This window comes from Mizuhopecten yessoensis, unplaced genomic scaffold (assembly GCF_002113885.1).
Source record: "Mizuhopecten yessoensis strain PY_sf001 unplaced genomic scaffold, ASM211388v2 scaffold4347, whole genome shotgun sequence".
Lineage (NCBI taxonomy): Eukaryota > Metazoa > Mollusca > Bivalvia > Pectinida > Pectinidae > Mizuhopecten > Mizuhopecten yessoensis.
This window is the reverse complement of record NW_018405500.1, coordinates 171,755-193,423: the sequence shown is the minus strand read 5'-3', so window position 1 is coordinate 193,423 and position 21,669 is coordinate 171,755. Positions and strand designations below refer to the sequence as shown.

General features: G+C 37.7%; 1 protein-coding gene across 1 annotated transcript; it reads right to left on the bottom strand.

Moving 5' to 3' along the window:
* Window positions 1-587: 587 nt before the first annotated feature.
* LOC110448816 (protein GDAP2 homolog) lies at window positions 588-21,418 on the bottom strand. Its single transcript, XM_021495261.1, has 12 exons — window positions 20,867-21,418; window positions 18,980-19,128; window positions 16,164-16,317; window positions 11,405-11,493; window positions 10,589-10,665; window positions 9,405-9,567; window positions 8,420-8,600; window positions 7,995-8,148; window positions 7,347-7,486; window positions 6,925-6,979; window positions 6,434-6,577; window positions 588-4,674 (listed from the first exon to the last, which is right to left on the bottom strand). Exons 1-12 carry the CDS (start codon window positions 21,052-21,054, stop codon window positions 4,621-4,623), a joined length of 1,548 nt encoding a protein of 515 aa, XP_021350936.1. The 5' UTR covers window positions 21,055-21,418; the 3' UTR covers window positions 588-4,620.
* Between the last annotated feature and the right edge of the window lie 251 nt (window positions 21,419-21,669).

The following is a 21,669-nucleotide window of genomic DNA, read 5'->3' as shown; positions in this document are numbered from 1 at the left end:
AGATTCAATTAAGTATAAACAAAGGCCAGCACCTAATGATGGAACTAGATCAGCATATACTGATTCAATTTAGTATTTACAAAAATTGTCAAAGCAGGCCAGCACCTAATGATGGAACTAGATCAGCATAAAACTTGTCAAAACAGGTCAGCACCTAATGATGGAACTAGGTCAGCATATACAGATTCAATAAGGTATTTACAAAATTTGTCAAAACAGGCCAGAACCTAATGATGGAACTAGATAAGCATATACAGATTCAAATAAGTATTTACAAAACTTGTCAAAGCAGGCCAGCACCTCATGATGGAACTAGATCAGCATATACCGATTCAAATAAGTATTAACAAAGGCCAGCACCTAATGATGGAACTAGATCAGCATATACAGATTCAATTAGGTATTTGGGTGTTGTTGTAAATCTCTAAAATGTGTGATTATTATTACAATATACGCATCCCACAGTTTCATCTTTAAGTGGAAATTTCATTTTAAAGTTGTCAGTAACAGCAATATATTTTTACCTCTACCATGAATGCAACATGCTACAGTTGAGCCTTGTATCATACAGAAACACAACAAATAGGTGTCATTAAATACATAGAGCTATTTATTTATATTGAATGCACATATAATTTCAGATATGACGCCATTTTAATTGAGAATTTACACAATTTCAGATTCGACAACATTTTAATTAAGAACTAGCTATCTAATTAAGTACTCCTAACAAAACTTCAAAGTGAAGATATGAATTATTTTCTATGTTGCTATATTTTTATTTAAAACTGATCAATAGCATAATTAAAACAAAGCCATACGAGATATCACAGAAAGCGCAATCAGGTAGCCTGTTACATGTACAAGGTGAACCCGTGTTAGTGAGCTGGATAATAACGTTTGCATACGATATGGGGCATTCAGAAAAATGGAAATTTAATCACGTAAGACCGCATCATGTCATAATAACTACTCTTTCGAAACTTGCATGTATATTTCAAAACTGAATTTCACATAAACATGAAAATTTCTGTACATGAAGGACCCGATGATCGTGCTTACTTAGAAATTTAACTTTCAATAGGCCGTAACAGGCTGTTGAAACCGAGTATCTCAAACACTTTTTAATGTTTTTTTCACACTATCCAGACGATGTTCAGTATGTACCATAAACTATATCTTTAGCATTTTTTCTTTCTTTAAATAACAACAAAAGCCAATATCTTCAACTGGAGAATGATTTTAGGTCTATTTATAATTCAATATGTTTAATGCAGTGATCCGAAGCAAGTTATGTGAAAGTAATTTCGTACTACAGGTGATCTTGCTAAACTTTTTATTTTCCATACTCGATGTTACACAGGAGGTAGATATAACACTTTAAACGTGATAAAATTTGTGATTTTCATTTGTTTCTGGATACCTGAGGGCGAACAAAATCCTCAAGATTTATTTTTGTATACTTTTTTTTCTGTTATGGTATAGATATTCATCATTGAGACAAAAATTAAAGTAAATTCTGTTGCATTACCATAGATTGACTGGGCTACCTTCTGTTGGTATGTTGACTTGCTTCCTCTTGCTTGAATAAACAAGCACATTGTTGGTTACAACACTAAACATAATAATGCATAGATACAATGTATGTTGGTGGTAAAACAATAGCACTTAAACACTTAAACTGTCTACGTCGATGCTTACACAACTCATAACATAAAAGTTAACACAGAATGAATGGAAAAGAAATTGAACATTTTTTTTTACAAACAGACGTTTCCAGTGATAATGTTATTTTTCACAATAAACAAAATGATCCTGATGATAAAACTGCAACCCTGTGCACACACACATATATATATAGGTCCATGATGATACATGTATGTGATCAACGTGCTGGCAATGAGAAGGGAAATAACTCTGACAAAGGTATCCTCTGCGATGAGAAGGGAAATAACTCTGACAGAGGTATCCCCTGGCAATGAGACGGGAAATAACTCTGACAGAGGTATCCCCTGCAATGAGAAGGGAAATAACTCTGACAGAGGTATCCCCTGGCAATGAGAAGGGAAATAACTCTGACAAAGGTTTCCCCTGCGATGAGAAGGGAAATAACTCTGACAGAGGTATCCCCTGGCAACGAGAAGGGAAATAACTCTTCCAGAGGTATCCCCTGGCAATGAGAAGGGAAATAACTCTGACAGAGGTATTCCCCGTGTGATGAGTATTGTTGCTCAATGGTCTACTCTACAGTCCTGTATTGAACTATTTTATTTAAAATAGATTTTTGGACATTGATACTCATAAAAGACAATTTATTATAAGTCATGTATACTTACTTGCATTTCTATATAAAAGAAACCTTTCAACCAGTGAAACACTCACCCTCTACTGTAGAAATACTATTTATAGTAATTTTTGTACTTAAACTTACAGTCATGGATATATTTTTCAATATACAGTATAAGTTAATTACATATACATAAGTATGGAACATTTTCATATCTTAACTCTTAAATAAAATCTTGGAGTCACAAAATTCTCCAATTGTCAGATGGAGCATTAGGGTAGACATCTTTGCACCCTTTTAATTTTTTTTTGAAAAAAGAATTGTCATGTGTCATCATGAAAATATTAAGAAGAACTATTTAATATCTATTAATAAACCATAGCACATCTTCTTTCATTTACAATCATCCAAAGCTTCCTACAAAAAGGTCCATGTAAACCAAACTGCCAACTCTCTACTAATGATGTTATAGTTACTGTTAAACATGTCAATCGGTAAAACATATAAAAAATAAACAGTGTCTGTAACAATCTATATCTCAAATCAAATTGAATAATGGCCAAAATATTAACAACCTCATGTACATAATCTTATGTTTAGAATCTCTACACTTGCATTTAAAAAAATCTGAGCAATGTGTGCGTGCAGTAAAGCCCATTTTTAGGATCAATAATAAACGATGATTGTCCAATTAATCCACAAAAAAAACATATATAACCTACAAACATAGGATTGAATTGATAAAGCAAGGTACACTGTTAGTTGTACACTAATTACCTATGACAATTAGTTGTACATTAATTACCTCTGACAATTAGTTGTACATTAATTACATATGACAATTAGTTGTACAATAATTACCTATGACAATTAGTTGTACATTAATTACCTCTGACAATTAGTTGTACACTAATTACCTATGACAATTAGTTTAATATTAATTAAAGTAAAAATAATGAATTTTCATATAAATAGGTAAAAACATGTTTTAAGTAAATTTGGGTTATGTCAACAAGGAACATGTGTTTGTTTTTCCCACATAAATATAACTTCTTGAATAAGTTATTTGAAATGACGATACATATGAAGAACACAGCTAACAATTTACTGTAGTTTATTCTCAAATGTCCAATCTAATTTTTTTAAATCTTTCCCCTGAAGGAAAATACACAAAATATGCTTATAGTATTATATTGTAAAAGTATACATTTTTATTTGGGATTTTTAGAAAATTCACAAAAATCAACCACACAAAAAAACATTCCTAAAAACATTTTACTCGGATGCTTGAGTAGTGGTGTCATGCCAATCAGCTATATCTTATCACAGTTGTTTTCTTTAAATGCCATCATCCTTGGCAAGGGTTTAAACATAATAAGTTGATACTCAACTGCATGTGATAAATAATATTATGTCTTTAAACATGAACACTGTCAAATAATAAACCAAAATCTCCTCCAAATCGCATTGTCTGTGTGTTTTACTGACGATAACTACAACAGTATAGTCATTTAAAGGCTTGCATTGAAGGCAATTATAATAGTTAAAGGAGGAAGCGTTTAATTAGCTCATGCAGCAAGCATAGAAACTAGGATTACAGCAGTGCCTCAAATTTAACTTTTGACAAGCAAGCTACAGTTACTCTTCTTGTTCAACACCAGTTTTACATCTATACTAGGAACAAGTGAGACAGAGTATACGTTATCAATTACATCGTTATACAATACCGTCTGTTCTAACCGACTGATACTCTAGATCTGTATAGATCATTCCAATACGATGGAATTAAAGGCATTACAATTCTGTTCTCCTGAAGTTCAATGTGTCCCTCTTACCTGTCAGCATTGGATGACTACTCAATTATCAACTTGTTAATATGGCTTATAAAACTAAGAAACATTTGTCATGTTAGACACATGCAGACTACAAATGATTTTTTAAAAGATAATTCCATGAAAAATTAACCCCAACAAAATTTCATGCTTGTACAGTAAGTAATTTTATATATTTACATGTACTACTGGGGCTATTTATCTTTGGGGATAAAACAGGTTTGATTCACATAGATTGTGGCACCACCCTAAAGGCCTGTAAAATACAGGAATAAAGATAACATCGGGTTTGGTTTAGATAAGTAACACAGTAATTGTTTGAACATAATATTTCAATAAAAAACAAATAAGGAGCAATAATATGGACAAACCGTAATAATAAGAGCCATTTCCTTTATATCTCATCATACACAGTCATATCACATATATTGGCATCGTTATAAAGGTCACTTTAAATGTTGTTGGTTTCTTTCTCACATCGCATTGTTGTACACACTTTCATCACAATCCTTCCTGGCCATCCTCAGGGGGCTCATAATACCGTGGACCATTTATCTGAAATTAAAATGAAAGTACAATAATCTATTTCATTTTAACAACGTCTGGATTGATACAGCTACCACGTGATGCAGAAAACGTGTCATGTATTTAGAGTACAGCTGCAAGTTATCCTTATCTTGTAGGAATAATAGGTTTTAACAAGAGTACCGAGGGGCGGAACAATATACGCCCATCGAATGCAATACAGTGTTATTGTTACTGAAAAGAACAAAGGGCAATAACTTTTGCAAATATTGTTGAATCGCAATTCTTTTAAGGGGGACACAACTTCATATCGTGATTATAATGTATACCAAGTTTCAAAGAGATCCGTTGAAAAAATGTAGGTGGAGATTACCGGACAAAAATCAAATACTGAAATAAACAAAGGGCAATAACTTTTGCAAAAATGTCCAATCAAAATTCTTTTCAAGGAAACACAACAACATATCATGATTATTTAGCTTACTAAGTTTCAAAGAAATCCGTCAAAAAATGTAGGAGGAAATTTCCGGACAAAAATCAAATACTGAAATGAACAAAGGGCAATAAGTTTTGGAAAAAGGACAGGATCCCAAAGGGAGGTAATACAAAGACTGTGAACACCCTATGGTTTGCAAACTTCATATATTGCTATCTATATATTTTAACTTGTTCGTTATCTGTTGGGTTAATTGAAAATTTCTGTTAGTAGCTTGCTAAGCTTATTAATATTTTGGATAACTGGGTCAAGGTGACAACAAGTCTTACATACCTGTATACCATAGTTGGTAACAAAGGATGGCACTTCTATCTGGTCGGGTGTTATAGAGTCTTACATACCTGTATATCATAGTTGGTAACAAAGGATGGCATGTCTATCTGGTCGGGTGTTATTGAGTCTTACATACCTGTATATCATAGTTGGTAGCGAAGGATAGCATGTCTATCTGGTCGGGTGTTATAGAGTCTTACATACCTGTATACCATAGTTGGTAACAAAGTATGGCATGTCTATCTGGGCGGGTGTTATAGAGTCTTACATACCTGTATATAATAGTTGGTAACAAAGGAAGGCTCGTCTATCTGGTCGGGTGTCATCGAGTCTTACATACCTGTAGTTCAGAGCTGGTAACGAAGGATGGCACTTCTATCTGATCGGGTATTATAGAGTCTTACATACCTGTAGTTCAGAGCTGGTAACGAAGGATGGCATGTCTATCTGGGCGGGTGTTATAGAGTCTTAAATACCTGTATATCATAGTTGTTAACAAAGGATGGCACTTCTATCTGATCGGGTATTATAGAGTCTTACATACCTGTAGTTCAGAGCTGGTAACGAAGGATGGCATGTCTATCTGGGCGGGTGTTATAGAGTCTTAAATACCTGTATATCATAGTTGGTCACAAAGGATGGCACTTCTATCTGGTCGGTTATTATAGAGTCTTACATACCTGTATACCATAGTTGGTAACAAAGAATGGCACTTCTATCTGGTCGGTTATTATAGAGTCTTACATACCTGTATACCATAGTTGGTAACAAAGAATGGCACTTCTATCTGGTCGGGTGTTACAGAGTCTTACATACCTGTAGTTCAGAGCTGGTAACGAAGGATGGCACTTCTATCTGGTCGGGGGTTATAGAGTCTTACATTCCTGTATATCATAGTTGGTCACAAAGGATGGCACTTCTATCTGATCGGGTATTATAGAGTCTTACATAACTGTATATCATAGTTGGTCACAAAGGATGGCACTTCTATCTGGTCGGTTATTATAGAGTCTTACATACCTGTATACCATAGTTGGTAACAAAGAATGGCACTTCTATCTGGTCGGGTGTTATAGACCGGTACAGGTACTGGACACCTTTCAGACTGAACACCTTATTCTTGATGTCTGATGCAGTGAATGTCGTGAAAAACCAGGTGGCAAGCTGTCAGAGAAATCAGGTCAAATAAACCAGTTATTATAGTGAACATCATATGTCACTGTGTATAACAATGTTTTATGGAGCTGAAGTAAGGAACATATCCTATGAAATCAAATGTACATTGTACTCTTCACTATTAAAGCCAAATATATTAAGTAACATATCGTAGCATACACAGGCCTACCTTACAACATAACATCTATGTGAATTAACGATGTACTAGGTAAAGCAGAGACTTTTCTTTTTCTGGACAGTTTGTTATGTGTTATTAACTTTTACTCTATCTATATATCTTGGACAGTGACAATTGTTTTATTAAAACAAAAGTTGTACAATGTCTGTAGATTTACCTTAGACCACCAGGTGGGATGAACTATATAGAAGGCTTTTAAATTCTTTTTGTATCTGAAATAAGGCAACACACTTAAAATTATTTGAGAAATTTTCCCTATTCACTTAACCCTTAAAACAGTATCTTAACATGAATTTGAAGCAAAAGTTCTTTTTTTTTCAATTGTTGAAACAAGATTCTTTTATTTGCTGAGCATGACTTGATCTCATGCTAGTTCATGTTATCTTGTTGTTAGAACATCTAAGTCTGTGATGTTGTATTCTTAGAAACCCTGAATAAGCTAATCAGTTTGTTTCGATATTTTTCCTGTTACAGGTAAATTCTGCTGTACATACTTGTGATCTAGAAAACTGTTCAATAAATCTTCTACACATTACAATTTAAACCTTTATTATTACAGGTAAATTCTGTTGTACGTACTTGTGATCTAGAAGACTGTACACCTGGCGAAGGTAGTTCATGGGCGGGTGATTAGAGGCGTTGGTCTGTGTATGGAGGTAGACCACCACAAAGTCACTCTCCACAACCGGCTCCATCACCCTCAACATGTACAGGAGGGCCTGGCAACAGAGCCACACTTAACACTTGACTGATTAGTTACGACATCACAACCCACCATACAATGAATCACTCAAAATCATCATTATCATACCAGTAACCATACCACACACATGTTTTATCTGACGTTACAAAAAGCACAAGTTTTTGTTCAAAGAAATACATCCACACAATAAACAAGTACTATCCACATCATCAGATGAAGGCATTTGTATAGTATTATATAGCTGCTATAAATCTGTAAAATGTGACTCATTTTTATTCTGTATTCAGTATTAAAGTTCTATTTTCTTCTTAAAATCCTTAACAGATCAACAATGGCAGAAAAGATGATATTGACGACGTAATAAAAATGTTGCTTTACCCAAGTATAAAATGGCACTGTAGTATTTGGACCCCATTCTTGTTTTAAGTAGGTAATTTGATAGTGGACAACAGATGAGTTCCCACCAAAACAAAGTCCTGTCTACTCGGGTAGTTACTATCAAATGCTTCTACATTGTGTTATACCTTTTCTAGGTTTACAGTCTCTCCAGGAAAGTGTTTTCCAACATAGATGACCACTGGGCGGCCAAATTTGTCCACACCAGTCCTGTACAGACATTTTAAGGCCGCTATATCCGTCAGGTCCTCTGTCTTCGCACGCTTCATTAGCCTCTCATACCTGTCAATTACATAATAAATATAACTGCTGCACTGAGATGATAAAACCTAACATACTGGTATCTGTTCAAATAAAACCTTCAAACCAACAGCATTATAACATGGAATATAAATGCATCAAAAAAATATTTACGGAATATTAAAAGATTTTATATATATTGTAGGTCTATGTCTAGTATTTGTATAGTGTTCTATGACAAGTACATGGATTACTTCTGTCCAGTTCTGTGAAGCAAGTTTCATAAATGCTGAATAAATCTTAAATTTCAAACCTTCGTCTACTTTCAAGTATCCGCTGTTCATCCGTTGTTTTTCCCACAATGGCAGATTTCCTCATATCATCTGGATTCTCCTCCATCTGAGCAAATGGGTGCTTGCCTACCTCCTGGACAGTGGAGGTTGCGAACTCTTTGTTGAGGTCAACGGTTTCTTCAAACTCTTCACGCTGACAACCTGAGGAAGAGGCAATTCAACTGGTCAAGATTATCATTACTTGAACCTTTCTGACACCAGAGAAGGAGCAAAGATATTGGTCAATATATCTAAAGACATTTCTGCTGCCATTATTGGTACATAGAGAAGACTTTTCCAGAATAAGATTTTATAAAATTTCACATGGTGTTTCTTTGTGCTTAGCACTTTTTGAAAAAAATTGCTGCTTTTCAATTCTAACTTCATATACAACACAAAAATCTGACATTTCAATTAAAAGCTGAATCAATACTAACTGCAAAAAGATTCTAACAATACTCTGGGTGACCTGAAAATAGAACTAAACTTTTATGTCCAAGTTTGTTTACAGCAGAATTAGAATTTAGTTTGGTCAGTGACTCAATCTTGTAAAAGACATGTAATAAACAGAATAACGGAAGGATATCAAACAGTATGTGTTTGCTAATTTGTAAGAAGATATGATTGTAGTAAAATATACTCTGTATACTCCAGACAGCCCTGGGACCATATTATATTGCCCTTATTGTCGTACATTGTCATTGTCTCAAATAAACTTTTTAGTCGATATAACAAACATTTGAACTGGGTAGAGTCTGAGTTTACAGAGTGTACTGTATTCAATAAAGTAACATCTTCTTAATATTAGAATACCTATGGTTTAAAGTTTACAAATCACAGCTATATGCTACCCCTTTCTTAGTCCCAGATTCTTTTTAATAACATGCACATACATATAAGTACCCACAGATACCACCCTCATCAAAGGCAGCATACCCAAACACTCCATGAATATACTGTACATACGCATGGAGGCGAAAGCTGGTTTATCCATGATCCTGATCTGTCGTTCTGCTATGATTGGTTCCCCGTCCTCGTTTCCCACATTCTCCGGTAACATACAGGACGCCATAGCTTCCTCCTTACTGCTACGGGGGAAGTACAGGGGCATGACCTTCTCATACACTTCCTGTTATAGTCAAAAGTAACGAGAGATCAACATTGTTTCTTTCATTTCAACGTTTCATAAAATAAGCCAAAGAATTTTCTTTAAGTAACATGGTTTAATGCATCCAGCATATAAAAGATTTATTTTAACTATGATGCTGATAATTAAATCCATTGTATCATCTGTTTTCTATGGCAAATGTATACACAACCTATTTGTCCCCTCTTAAAAAGAAGTCCAAAATGTTCACCTAATTAGAGAGGTAATGCTGACTACATGTATACTGAATTCATATTGACATGAAACAAAACAACATTTGGTGAGGACCATGAGAGCAAAATTTCATCTGATCTGGTCAAAATCTGAATGGTGATTACTGGTAACGAAAATTGTGAATGAAAACAAAGCAAAGTATTAAAGTAATGTACCACCTCTGAATCAAATTTGGAATTAAATATAAACAAAGGGCTATAATTCTATTACTTGGGGCACAGGACTCGATTTTAAACAGACATTCCACCTATGAGTTACTCCCAATACAAAATTTGGCCATAGACAAAGTGGCAAATGGTGAACAAAGTGACAAATGGTGAACAAAGTGACAAATGGTGGACAAAGTGACAAATGGTCAACAAAGTGACAAATGGTCAACAAAGTGACAAATGGTCAACAAAGGGCAATATATATATAGCTCTAGACAAAGTGACAAATGGTGAACAAAGTGACAAATGGTGAACAAAGTGACAAATGGTGAACAAAGGGCCATATATATATAGCTCCGTACAAAATGGGGCATGACACCTAATTTTCGTATGAAACACTCTGCCATCCCAAAAGTTATCACATACAAAACTTTTAGGTGAAGGGTATATGAAATATTTTGAACAAAGTGACTTGCTGACGAACTGACTGGAAGACGAAGTCCAACTCTATGAGAAAGGGGAAGGAGATTTATAAAGTGCAGTAGGACAGATACTTAGGGGAAGTCGCCAATAGTCTTTGAAATAAAAATTAAAAAAGCAGAATACCATGAGATACCCACCATATCATTTTCTGTACAGTGAAAGACTATGGTTTCCACTTCATCACCAAACTTTTCTAAAAATCTTCGAACAGTTCCTGTAGAAATCAGTATGGTTTGAATATTGATGACAATGGTTAAAACCAAAAGAGAAAAAAAAATATGTTTCTTTAATTTTGTATTGACAAAATCTACAAAAGAATTAAATATTTATATGATGCAACCAACACCAGGAAAGTTTGCTGTAATATATATATATATACAACCTTTTACTGTGATGCTAATAACTCTGCTGAGTCCAATTCATATGAATTATACGAAGAAAATGAACAGTTTGGATAAAATAAAAGTCTGAGGAATAAAGGGTATATTCAAGGCATAACAGTTTATATAAGAATCTTAAAACAGAACAATGTAACCATACTTAGAAATCTAAAATTGTAGTCTCCCAAACTGAACCTAATCAAGACCAGATACTGAAAGCATGATTAGCTTGACAGCTTCCAATGAAGATACCATTACTATTATGAAATAACCTGTTACTACTGCATGTCTAGTCTTTAACAACATTCAGATTATTCTGAAAGTCGTCATCACTTATAATGCTTTGAACAATTGAACAATTAAATTTGTCATTTTAAGAACTTACCATTCCGAATCATAATACAATTCTTTAACCAGTTAATGCTCACATGACTTGCATGGCCTAATTGATTGACACAAATAATATCAGCACTAGCCGTTGGTCAGAAGAACAAGCTGTATATTTTGAAGTTAAGTACATGTACAACTGTACTCAGAATATAATCCTTTCTATCTGGATACATGCCTACTTACTAATAGCTATGTGTGCTCCGTCCTCAGGAGGATAGCCCCTGCCTGAAGAATGAGCTGGGGTCAGGGCTACACTCTTTATGCTTGTCTCCCTAAAAATTATGAAAAATACATGTATATTTTATATCTTAGGTGTAATACATAGAGGAATTCTGAAAACCTTGATAGGGTCTGTATGATGTTATTAGGATTCTGAATAACACTGATTGAACAAAGAGAAAAAGGTGATTTCTTCATAAATTATCCAACAAATCATTGTGAAAATTATTGCAGTGTCTGTATAAATTACCACCCTCCTTCAGCTGAATTGTTGACCTTGAATACTGGGATGGGTACATACTTAACTTGGTCAGCTGGTTACTATGGGTAAATCCCTAACTAAGTGGGCTGGTAACCAGGTTACATTCCTGACCAGCTGCTAACCATGTTACATTACGGACCAGCCGGTTACCATGTTACATTCCTGTATAAATTACCACCCTCCTTCAGCTGAATTGTTAACCTTGAATACTGGGATGGATACATCCTTAACTTGGTCACCTGGTTACCATGGGTACATACCTAACCTTGTGAGCTGGTAACCATGTTACATTCCTGACCAGATGGTTAATATGGGAACATACCTAACCTAGTGAGCTGGTAACCATGTGACATTCCTGATCAGCTGGTTACCATATTACATTACTGACCAGTCGGTTACCATGTTACATTACGGACCAGCCGGTTACCATGTTACATTACTGACCAGTCGGTTACCATGTTACATCCCTGACCAGCTGGTAACCATGTGACATTCCTGATCAGCCGGTTACCATGTTACATTACGGACCAGCCGGTTACCATTGTACATACCTAAACCCTCCTTCAGCTGAATTGCTGACCTTGAATACTGGGATGGATACATCCTTAACTTGGTCACCTGGTTACCATGGGTACATACCTAACCTGGTGAGCTGTTTACTATGGTTACATACTTAACCTGGTCCGCTGTTTACTATGGGAACATACCTACCCTAGTGAGCTGGTAACCATGTGACATTCCTGATCAGCTGGTTACCATGTTTCATTCCTGACCAGCTGGTAACCAGGTTACATTCCTGATCAGCCGGTTACCATGTTACATTACTGACCAGCTGGTTACCATGTTACATTCCTGATCAGCTGGTTACCATGTTAAATTCCTGATCAGCAGGTTACCATGTTACATTCCTGACCAGATGGTTACTATGGGTACATACCTAACCTAGTGAGCTGGTAACCATGTTACATTCCTGACCAGCTGGTTACCATGTTACATTCCTGACCAGCTGCTTACCATGTTACATTCCGGACCAGCCGGTTACCATGATACATTACTGACCAGCCGGTTACCATGTTCCATTACTGACCAGCCGGTTACCATGTTCCATTACTGACCAGCCGGTTACCATGTTACATTACTGCCCAGGCGGTTACCATGTTACATTACTGACCAGTCGGTTACCATGTTACATTACTGACCAGCTAGGAACCATATTACAATCCTGACCAGCTGGTTACTTTGGGTACATACCTGACCAGCTGGTTACTATGGATACATACCTCATGGTCAGCTGGTTACCATGTTACATTCCTGACCAGCCGGTTACCATGTTACATTCCTGCCCAGCTGGTAACCATGTTACATTCCTGATTAGCAAGTTACCATGTTACATTACTGACCAGCTGGTAACCATGTTACATACCTGACCAGCTGGTAACCATGTTACATTCCTGATTAGCTAGTTACCATGTTACGTTCCTGATCAGCCGATTACCATGTTACATTCCTGATCAGCTGTTTACCATGTTACATTCCTGACCAGCTGCTTACCATGTTACATTCCGGACCAGCCGGTTACCATGTTACATTACGGACCAACCGGTTACCATGTTACATTACTGACCAGCCGGGTACCATGTTACATTACTGACCAGCCGGGTACCATGTTACATTACTGACCAGCCGGTTACCATGTTACCTTACTGACCAGCCGGTTACTATGTTACATTACTGACCAGCCGGTTACCATGTTACCTTACTGACCAGCCGGTTACTATGTTACATTACTGACCAGTCGGTTACCATGTTACATTACTGACCAGCTAGGAACCATATTACAATCCTGACCAGCTGGTTACTTTGGGTACATACCTGACCGGCTGGTTACTATGGATACATACCTAACCAGCTGGTTACTATGGGTACATACCTGACCAACTGGTTACCATTGGTACATACCTGACCAGCCGGTTACCATTGTACATACCTGACCAGCTAGTTGTTATGTGCATATTTGACAAGCTGGTTACTATGGGTACATACCTAACCTAGTGAGCTGGTAACCATGTTAAATTCCTGACCAGCTGGTTACCATGTTACATTACTGATCAGCTGGTTACCATGTTACATTACTGATCAGCTGGTTACCATGTTACATTACTGATCAGCTGGTTACCATGTTACATTACTGATCAGCTGGTTACCATGTTACATTACTGATCAGCTGGTTACCATGTTACATTACTGATCAGCTGGTTACCATGTTACATTCCGGACCAGCCGGTTACCATGATACATTACTGACCAGCCGGTTACCATGTTACCTTACTGACCAGCCGGTTACTATGTTACATTACTGACCAGCCGGTTACCATGTTACCTTACTGACCAGCCGGTTACTATGTTACATTACTGACCAGCCGGTTACTATGTTACATTACTGACCAGTCGGTTACCATGTTACATTCCTGACGAGCTGGTTACCATGTTACCTTCCGGACCAGCCGGTTACCATGTTACATTCCGGACCAGCCGGTTACCATGATACATTACTGACCAGCCGGTTACCATGTTACCTTACTGACCAGCCGGTTACTATGTTACATTACTGACCAGTCGGTTACCATGTTACATTACTGACCAGCCGGTTACCATGTTACCTTACTGACCAGCCGGTTACTATGTTACATTACTGACCAGCCGGTTACCATGTTACATTACGGACCAGCCGGTTACCATGTTACATTACTGACCAGTCGGTTACCATGTTACATTCCTGACCAGCTGGTTACCATGTTACATTCCTGACCAGCCGGTTACCATGTTACATTACTGACCAGCCGGTTACTATGTTACATTACTGACCAGTCGGTTACCATGTTACATTCCTGATCAGCTGGTTACCATGTTACATTCCTGATCAGCTGGTTACCATGTTACATTCCTGACCAGCTGGTAACCATGTTACATTCCTGATCAGCTGGTTACCATGTTACATTCCTGATTAGCTGGTTACCATGTTACATTCCTGATTAGGTGGTAACCATGTTACATTCCTGATCAGCTGGTTACCATGTTACATTCCTGACCAGCTAGTTACCATGTTACATTACTGACCAGCTAGGAACCATATTACAATCCTGACCAGCTGGTTACTTTGGGTACATACCTGACCAGCTGGTTACTATGGATACATACCTAACCAGCTGGTTACTATGGGTACATACCTGACCAACTGGTTACCCTTGGTACATACCTGACCAGCCGGTTACCATTGTACATACCTGACCAGCTAGTTGTTATGTGCATATTTGACAAGCTGGTTACTATGGGTACATTCCTGACCAGCTGGTAACCATGTTACATTCCTGATTAGCTGGTTACCATGTTACATACCTGACCAGCTGGTAACCATGTTACATTCCTGATCAGCTGGTTACCATATTACATTCCTGACCAGCTGGTTACCATGTTACATTCCTGACCAACTAGTTACCATGTTACATTACTGACCAGCTAGGAACCATATTACAATCCTGACCAGCTGGTTACTTTGGGTACATACCTGACCAGCTGGTTACTATGGATACATACCTAACCAGCTGGGTACTATGGGTACATACCTGACCAGCTGGTTACTATGGATACATACCTAACCAGCTGGTTACTATGGGTACATACCTGACCAACTGGTTACCATTGGTACATACCTGACCAGCCGGTTACCATTGTACATACCCGACCAGCTAGTTGTTATGTGAATATTTGACAAGCTGGTTACTATGGGTACATACCTGACCAACTGGTTACCCTTGGTACATACCTGACCAGCCGGTTACCATTGTACATACCCGACCAGCTAGTTGTTATGTGAATATTTGACAAGCTGGTTACTATGGGTACATACCTGACCAGCTGGTTAATATGGGTACATACCTTACCTTGTTAGCCGGTTACCATGTTACATTCCTGACCAGCTGGTTACTATGGGTACATACCTGACCAACTGGTTACCATTGGTACATACCTGACCAGCCGGTTACCATTGTACATACCTGACCAGCTAGTTGTTATGTGCATATTTGACAAGCTGGTTACTATGGGTACATACCTGACCAGCTGGTTACTATGGATACATACCTGACCAGCGAATTGCTATGGGTACATATATGACCATCTGGTTGCTATGGGTACATACCTGACCAGTTGGTTAACATGGGTACATACCTGAACAGCTGATTAATATGGCTACATACCCGACCAGCTGGTTACTATGGGAATATACCTGACCAGCTGGTTACCATTGGTACATACCTTACTAGTTGGTTGATATGTACATACATAACTGACTAGCTGTTTACTATGGGTACAAATTTGACAAGCTGGTAACTATGGGTACATACCTGCCTAGCAGGTTAACATGGGTACATACCTCACCAGCTGGTTACTATGGGTACATACCTCACCAGTCGCAGCACATATCTGTAACAGCTGTATAGGGCACTCTCTGCGGCAGTGACATACTTGATGTTGTAGCGAGGCCCAACTGTGTGAATGATGTACCTGGCCAGTAGTTTATAACCCTTAGTCAGCTTGGCTTCACCCGTCTTACACACTGACAACAAAGTGATCAATATTTAACATCAATATACCGTTGTTAACAACATATCACAATTCATATTAATAACAACAAAATAATTTACCTTTCTTCTAGTCATTATTCAGTATTTGAATATTGTGCCTGTTAAATTTTACCTAACCAAACAGCATGTATCTGAAAATAATCAAACAAGTTTGTGTGCTGTATGGTTAAAACAACTAAAAATGTTATCCAGTGACTAACTATCACCCTTATGTGACCCACACAACAAAACAGATGTGTACAATAATTACCCCAATGGCTATTAGTATTTAAAAAAGGGGTTGAAGCTACAGGGCTATTATACATGCACAGGTCCAACAGTTTTTATGATGGGTAAAATGGGAAGAAATCTTATGAAACATGAAATGCCAAGACAAACAATTCCCTTTTTTCCCAATTCTCAAAGTGTAACTATGTAAATGTGTAGTGGGAGCTTACAAACCTAGCTTACCTCGTAACTTTGTAGTGGGAGCCTACAAACCTAACTTACCTCGTAACTGTGTAGTGGGAGCCTACAAACCTGGCTTACCTCGTACATTTGTAGTGGGAGCCTACAAACCTAGCTTACCTCGTAACTTTGTAGTGGGAGCCTACAAACCTAGCTTACCTCGTAACTTTGTAGTGGGAGCCTACAAACCTAGCTTACCTCGTAACTTTGTAGTGGGAGCCTACAAACCTAGCTTACCTCGTAACTTTGTAGTGGGAGCCTACAAACCTAGCTTACCTCGTAACTTTGTAGTGGGAGCCTACAAACCTAGCTTACCTCGTAACTTTGTAGTGGGAGCCTACAAACCTAGCTTACCTCGTAACTTTGTAGTGGGAGCCTACAAACCTAGCTTACCTCGTAACTTTGTAGTGGGAGCCTACAAACCTAGCTTACCTCGTAACTTTGTAGTGGGAGCCTACAAACCTAGCTTACCTCGTAACTTTGTAGTGGGAGCCTACAAACCTAGCTTACCTCGTAACTTTGTAGTGGGAGCCTACAAACCTAGCTTACCTCGTAACTTTGTAGTGGGAGCCTACAAACCTAGCTTACCTCGTAACTTTGTAGTGGGAGCCTACAAACCTAGCTTACCTCGTAACTTTGTAGTGGGAGCCTACAAACCTAGCTTACCTCGTAACTTTGTAGTGGGAGCCTACAAACCTAGCTTACCTCGTAACTTTGTAGTGGGAGCCTACAAACCTAGCTTACCTCGTAACTTTGTAGTGGGAGCCTACAAACCTAGCTTACCTCGTAACTTTGTAGTGGGAGCCTACAAACCTAGCTTACCTCGTAACTTTGTAGTGGGAGCCTACAAACCTAGCTTACCTCGTAACTTTGTAGTGGGAGCCTACAAACCTAGCTTACCTCGTAACTTTGTAGTGGGAGCCTACAAACCTAGCTTACCTCGTAACTTTGTAGTGGGAGCCTACAAACCTAGCTTACCTCGTAACTTTGTAGTGGGAGCCTACAAACCTAGCTTACCTCGTAACTTTGTAGTGGGAGCCTACAAACCTAGCTTACCTCGTAACTTTGTAGTGGGAGCCTACAAACCTAGCTTACCTCGTAACTTTGTAGTGGGAGCCTACAAACCTAGCTTACCTCGTAACTTTGTAGTGGGAGCCTACAAACCTAGCTTACCTCGTAACTTTGTAGTGGGAGCCTACAAACCTAGCTTACCTCGTAACTTTGTAGTGGGAGCCTACAAACCTAGCTTACCTCGTAACTGTGTAGTGGGAGCCTACAAACCTAGCTTACCTCGTAACTTTGTAGTGGGAGCCTACAAACCTAGCTTACCTCGTAACTTTGTAGTGGGAGCCTACAAACCTAGCTTACCTCGTAACTTTGTAGTGGGAGCCTACAAACCTAGCTTACCTCGTAACTTTGTAGTGGGAGCCTACAAACCTAGCTTACCTCGTAACTTTGTAGTGGGAGCCTACAAACCTAGCTTACCTCGTAACTTTGTAGTGGGAGCCTACAAACCTAGCTTACCTCGTAACTTTGTAGTGGGAGCCTACAAACCTAGCTTACCTCGTAACTTTGTAGTGGGAGCCTACAAACCTAGCTTACCTCGTAACTTTGTAGTGGGAGCCTACAAACCTAGCTTACCTCGTAACTTTGTAGTGGGAGCCTACAAACCTAGCTTACCTCGTAACTTTGTAGTGGGAGCCTACAAACCTAGCTTACCTCGTAACTTTGTAGTGGGAGCCTACAAACCTAGCTTACCTCGTAACTTTGTAGTGGGAGCCTACAAACCTAGCTTACCTCGTAACTTTGTAGTGGGAGCCTACAAACCTAGCTTACCTCGTAACTTTGTAGTGGGAGCCTACAAACCTAGCTTACCTCGTAACTTTGTAGTGGGAGCCTACAAACCTAGCTTACCTCGTAACTTTGTAGTGGGAGCCTACAAACCTAGCTTACCTCGTAACTTTGTAGTGGGAGCCTACAAACCTAGCTTACCTCGTAACTTTGTAGTGGGAGCCTACAAACCTAGCTTACCTCGTAACTTTGTAGTGGGAGCCTACAAACCTAGCTTACCTCGTAACTTTGTAGTGGGAGCCTACAAACCTAGCTTACCTCGTAACTTTGTAGTGGGAGCCTACAAACCTAGCTTACCTCGTAACTGTGTAGTGGGAGCCTACAAACCTAGCTTACCTCGTATATTGTTCTTTAGGTCTGCCAGTAGTTCAGGCCCGGCATTCTCGTATATTTCTTCTGATGTAGGAGTGTTAGCAGAGTTATGGAACTTTTCACTTGTTGAGTGAACGATGGCCTCAACATTCAGTAATGTTATATCACCACACCTACAGTATAACACAACAATTCTTCTTCAGTTTCAGGGATTTTAAACCAAAGACAATAAAACACAATATTTCTTTGTCAGTTTACAACTCCTGAATACAACATTTACAGCCTTTCTATATAAATCAATATGGCAAACTGGAGATTTATTTATTTGGACAATATTTATCTCTTCACCCTGAAAACAAGGAAACATGGTCTTACAAGGATCATTATACATATCTGTCAGTATCAATGAACATAAACACGACGAAGATATATGTTAGTTAACTTAGAGAAGTAGATAAAAGAAGCTGCAAGGTCTAGAAAAGTCTTGTTTCAGGACACAAATCTATGGATCTGCAGGAGATACGAAGAAGTAAGAATGAAAAATATAAAATTACATAAAGGGTTATATTTCCAAAAATATTGCAATAGTACAATATTTGTTGTCTAAAATAAAAATATCTCTTTTCTGACTTGAAAGTGACTAAACACAGAAAATCTCACACAAGATAATTTGAATGGAAAGGTGAATTTTAAGTATATTAAACATAAAAGCGTAGAGTAAAGACGTTTTATGAATTCTGTGCTATATCCTATGTATGGGCATAAAGAAGCTGTTTCAAAATATATGACCCGGATGCAAGGGGTGGGCATAAATCTCACTGGTGAATATGACCATCAATTTCTGTGTGAAAACAACTTTGAACTATAGCGCCATTAAAACATATTAAAACAGTAGTCTTATCACCAGTCAAGTAGAAAGTTGGAATACATTTAAATTATTCACATGCCTCAATTAGATATAAAAAGTGTGTAGATATATGTAGAGGACATTCCATACAATTTAATGTGCAAGGCTCACCCTTGACATGATATTTACCAGACATATCTAGTCTTAAGCGAATTCTATGCTTTGATGACATTTAATTATGATTATAAAGGCTCAAACAAACAAACATGATTATCTAACACCCCTGTGTGACTAATTCTGTCTGTCTGTATATATGGCACATCTCTATCCTATATCAAAATATGGGTATATGCCAGAAAATCTGAACTATTCAGTCACATTTTGCTAAACATGTGACAGACAGACATGTCATGTTCCAATTTATGATCTTAATGTTACAGTACATGCTTATTTTTATCAACATAATCTCAAAGCAATATTGGTCAGAAACCTGAAGTATAGCTCTTCTTCTCCTCCTGTAATGACAAATATTCAATGATGAAATTTGAATGTCACATGTGCTGGATAAATTAATATGTAATAAAGGTACAAGTACAAAATGTCCTTTTTGGAGGTGGGGAATTTGGATTAATAAATTAATCATAACTACATAATTTGTAGATTTAAAATAGATTTTGGTGTTTACTGGAATAATTGATCATCATGAGTGGAAGCTTTTCTAAATTATTTGCTGAGATGACATTCCTCACAATCATCGATACTCTTATAGTCATCAATAAATTCTGAACTAGCTTCTGATTGTATTAATATACATTAATTGGTGGACCACAAATTACAGGAGTCCTGATCACACTTCCTGTTTTTAAATCATGCTTAATTCTTTCTGATATGTTCAAGAAATAACCCCAACAAAACTGTTTGCAGTGCCTCCATCTTTGCGCACCTTGATCTGTTCCTGCAGCTAATGTATCATTAAACCTTTATACAGCCCTGGCTAACCACATATAGGAATTACTGGATCCATCAATGATGTACATGTTTAATACAGTATGCTCAATCCTTACCAAAGCAAGACTTTAGAGTTGAGGTCGCTTCTCCAGGGAAATGGTGTGCTGATTTCCACTTCCTCGCCAGAATTACTGTCTATGGACTCAATATACTCGGGAAGCTGTGTTAGATTCCACTTCGTCAGTTGCTCTATGTCCACAACTCTGGAGCGCGCACCCAGGGGTTCCGGCCCCTCTTCCTCCATGTTTGGGTCAACCAGTAACGGAGTACGTCAAGTAAACAGTACAGTCTAGTCTAATACAGCTGGAAACACTTCAAAAGTCTTCGTTATAACTGGGACCACAGGTAAACGATATCACGGGATTTATGTATCGCAGTCTTAGTTTCTACGTATCATATGACACTCTTTGTGATCGATATGCATATCCAAAACACGCTGATGTAGCTCATTCGTGTATGTTACATAATAAAATGTCGCCAAAAGTATTTCTTTTAAAACGTAACTGATGATACAGTTGTGAAACTAAGTCTACCTAGTCATCAAATCATGTTGTTAAATTCTACTTTCACTTCTTCCTGAAACGTCCTCCATCTTCTCGATCATGTGACTTTTTTTAAATGCTCCCCATTTACTTCCGGTTTATTCTATTCACAGTACAGGGTATAATAGGACTCATTTTAGGAATGTAGATTTTGCCAAATATCCCTATTCTGAAGAGCGACTCCCGATTTTGGACCCTAGAAAAATATTAATCCTAGAAAAATATTCAAATATAACAAAGCCAACTGGAGTAACATCAAGTCAGATCTAGAAAAAACACACAATGAGCTACAAAACCTAGATGACAAAACAAATGTA

Excerpts from the sequence above, each read along its gene's own strand:
- LOC110448816 (XM_021495261.1), bottom strand. The coding sequence starts at position 21,054 with ATGGAGGAAGAGGGGCCGGAACCCCTGGGTGCGCGCTCCAGAGTTGTG. Across the intron at positions 8,149-8,419 it reads ATACTTGAAAGTAGACGAAG|GTATGAGAGGCTAATGAAGC; the intron begins GTTTGAAATTTA and ends TGTAATTGACAG. Across the intron at positions 6,578-6,924 it reads ATCCCACCTGGTGGTCTAAG|CTTGCCACCTGGTTTTTCAC; the intron begins GTAAATCTACAG and ends TTTCTCTGACAG.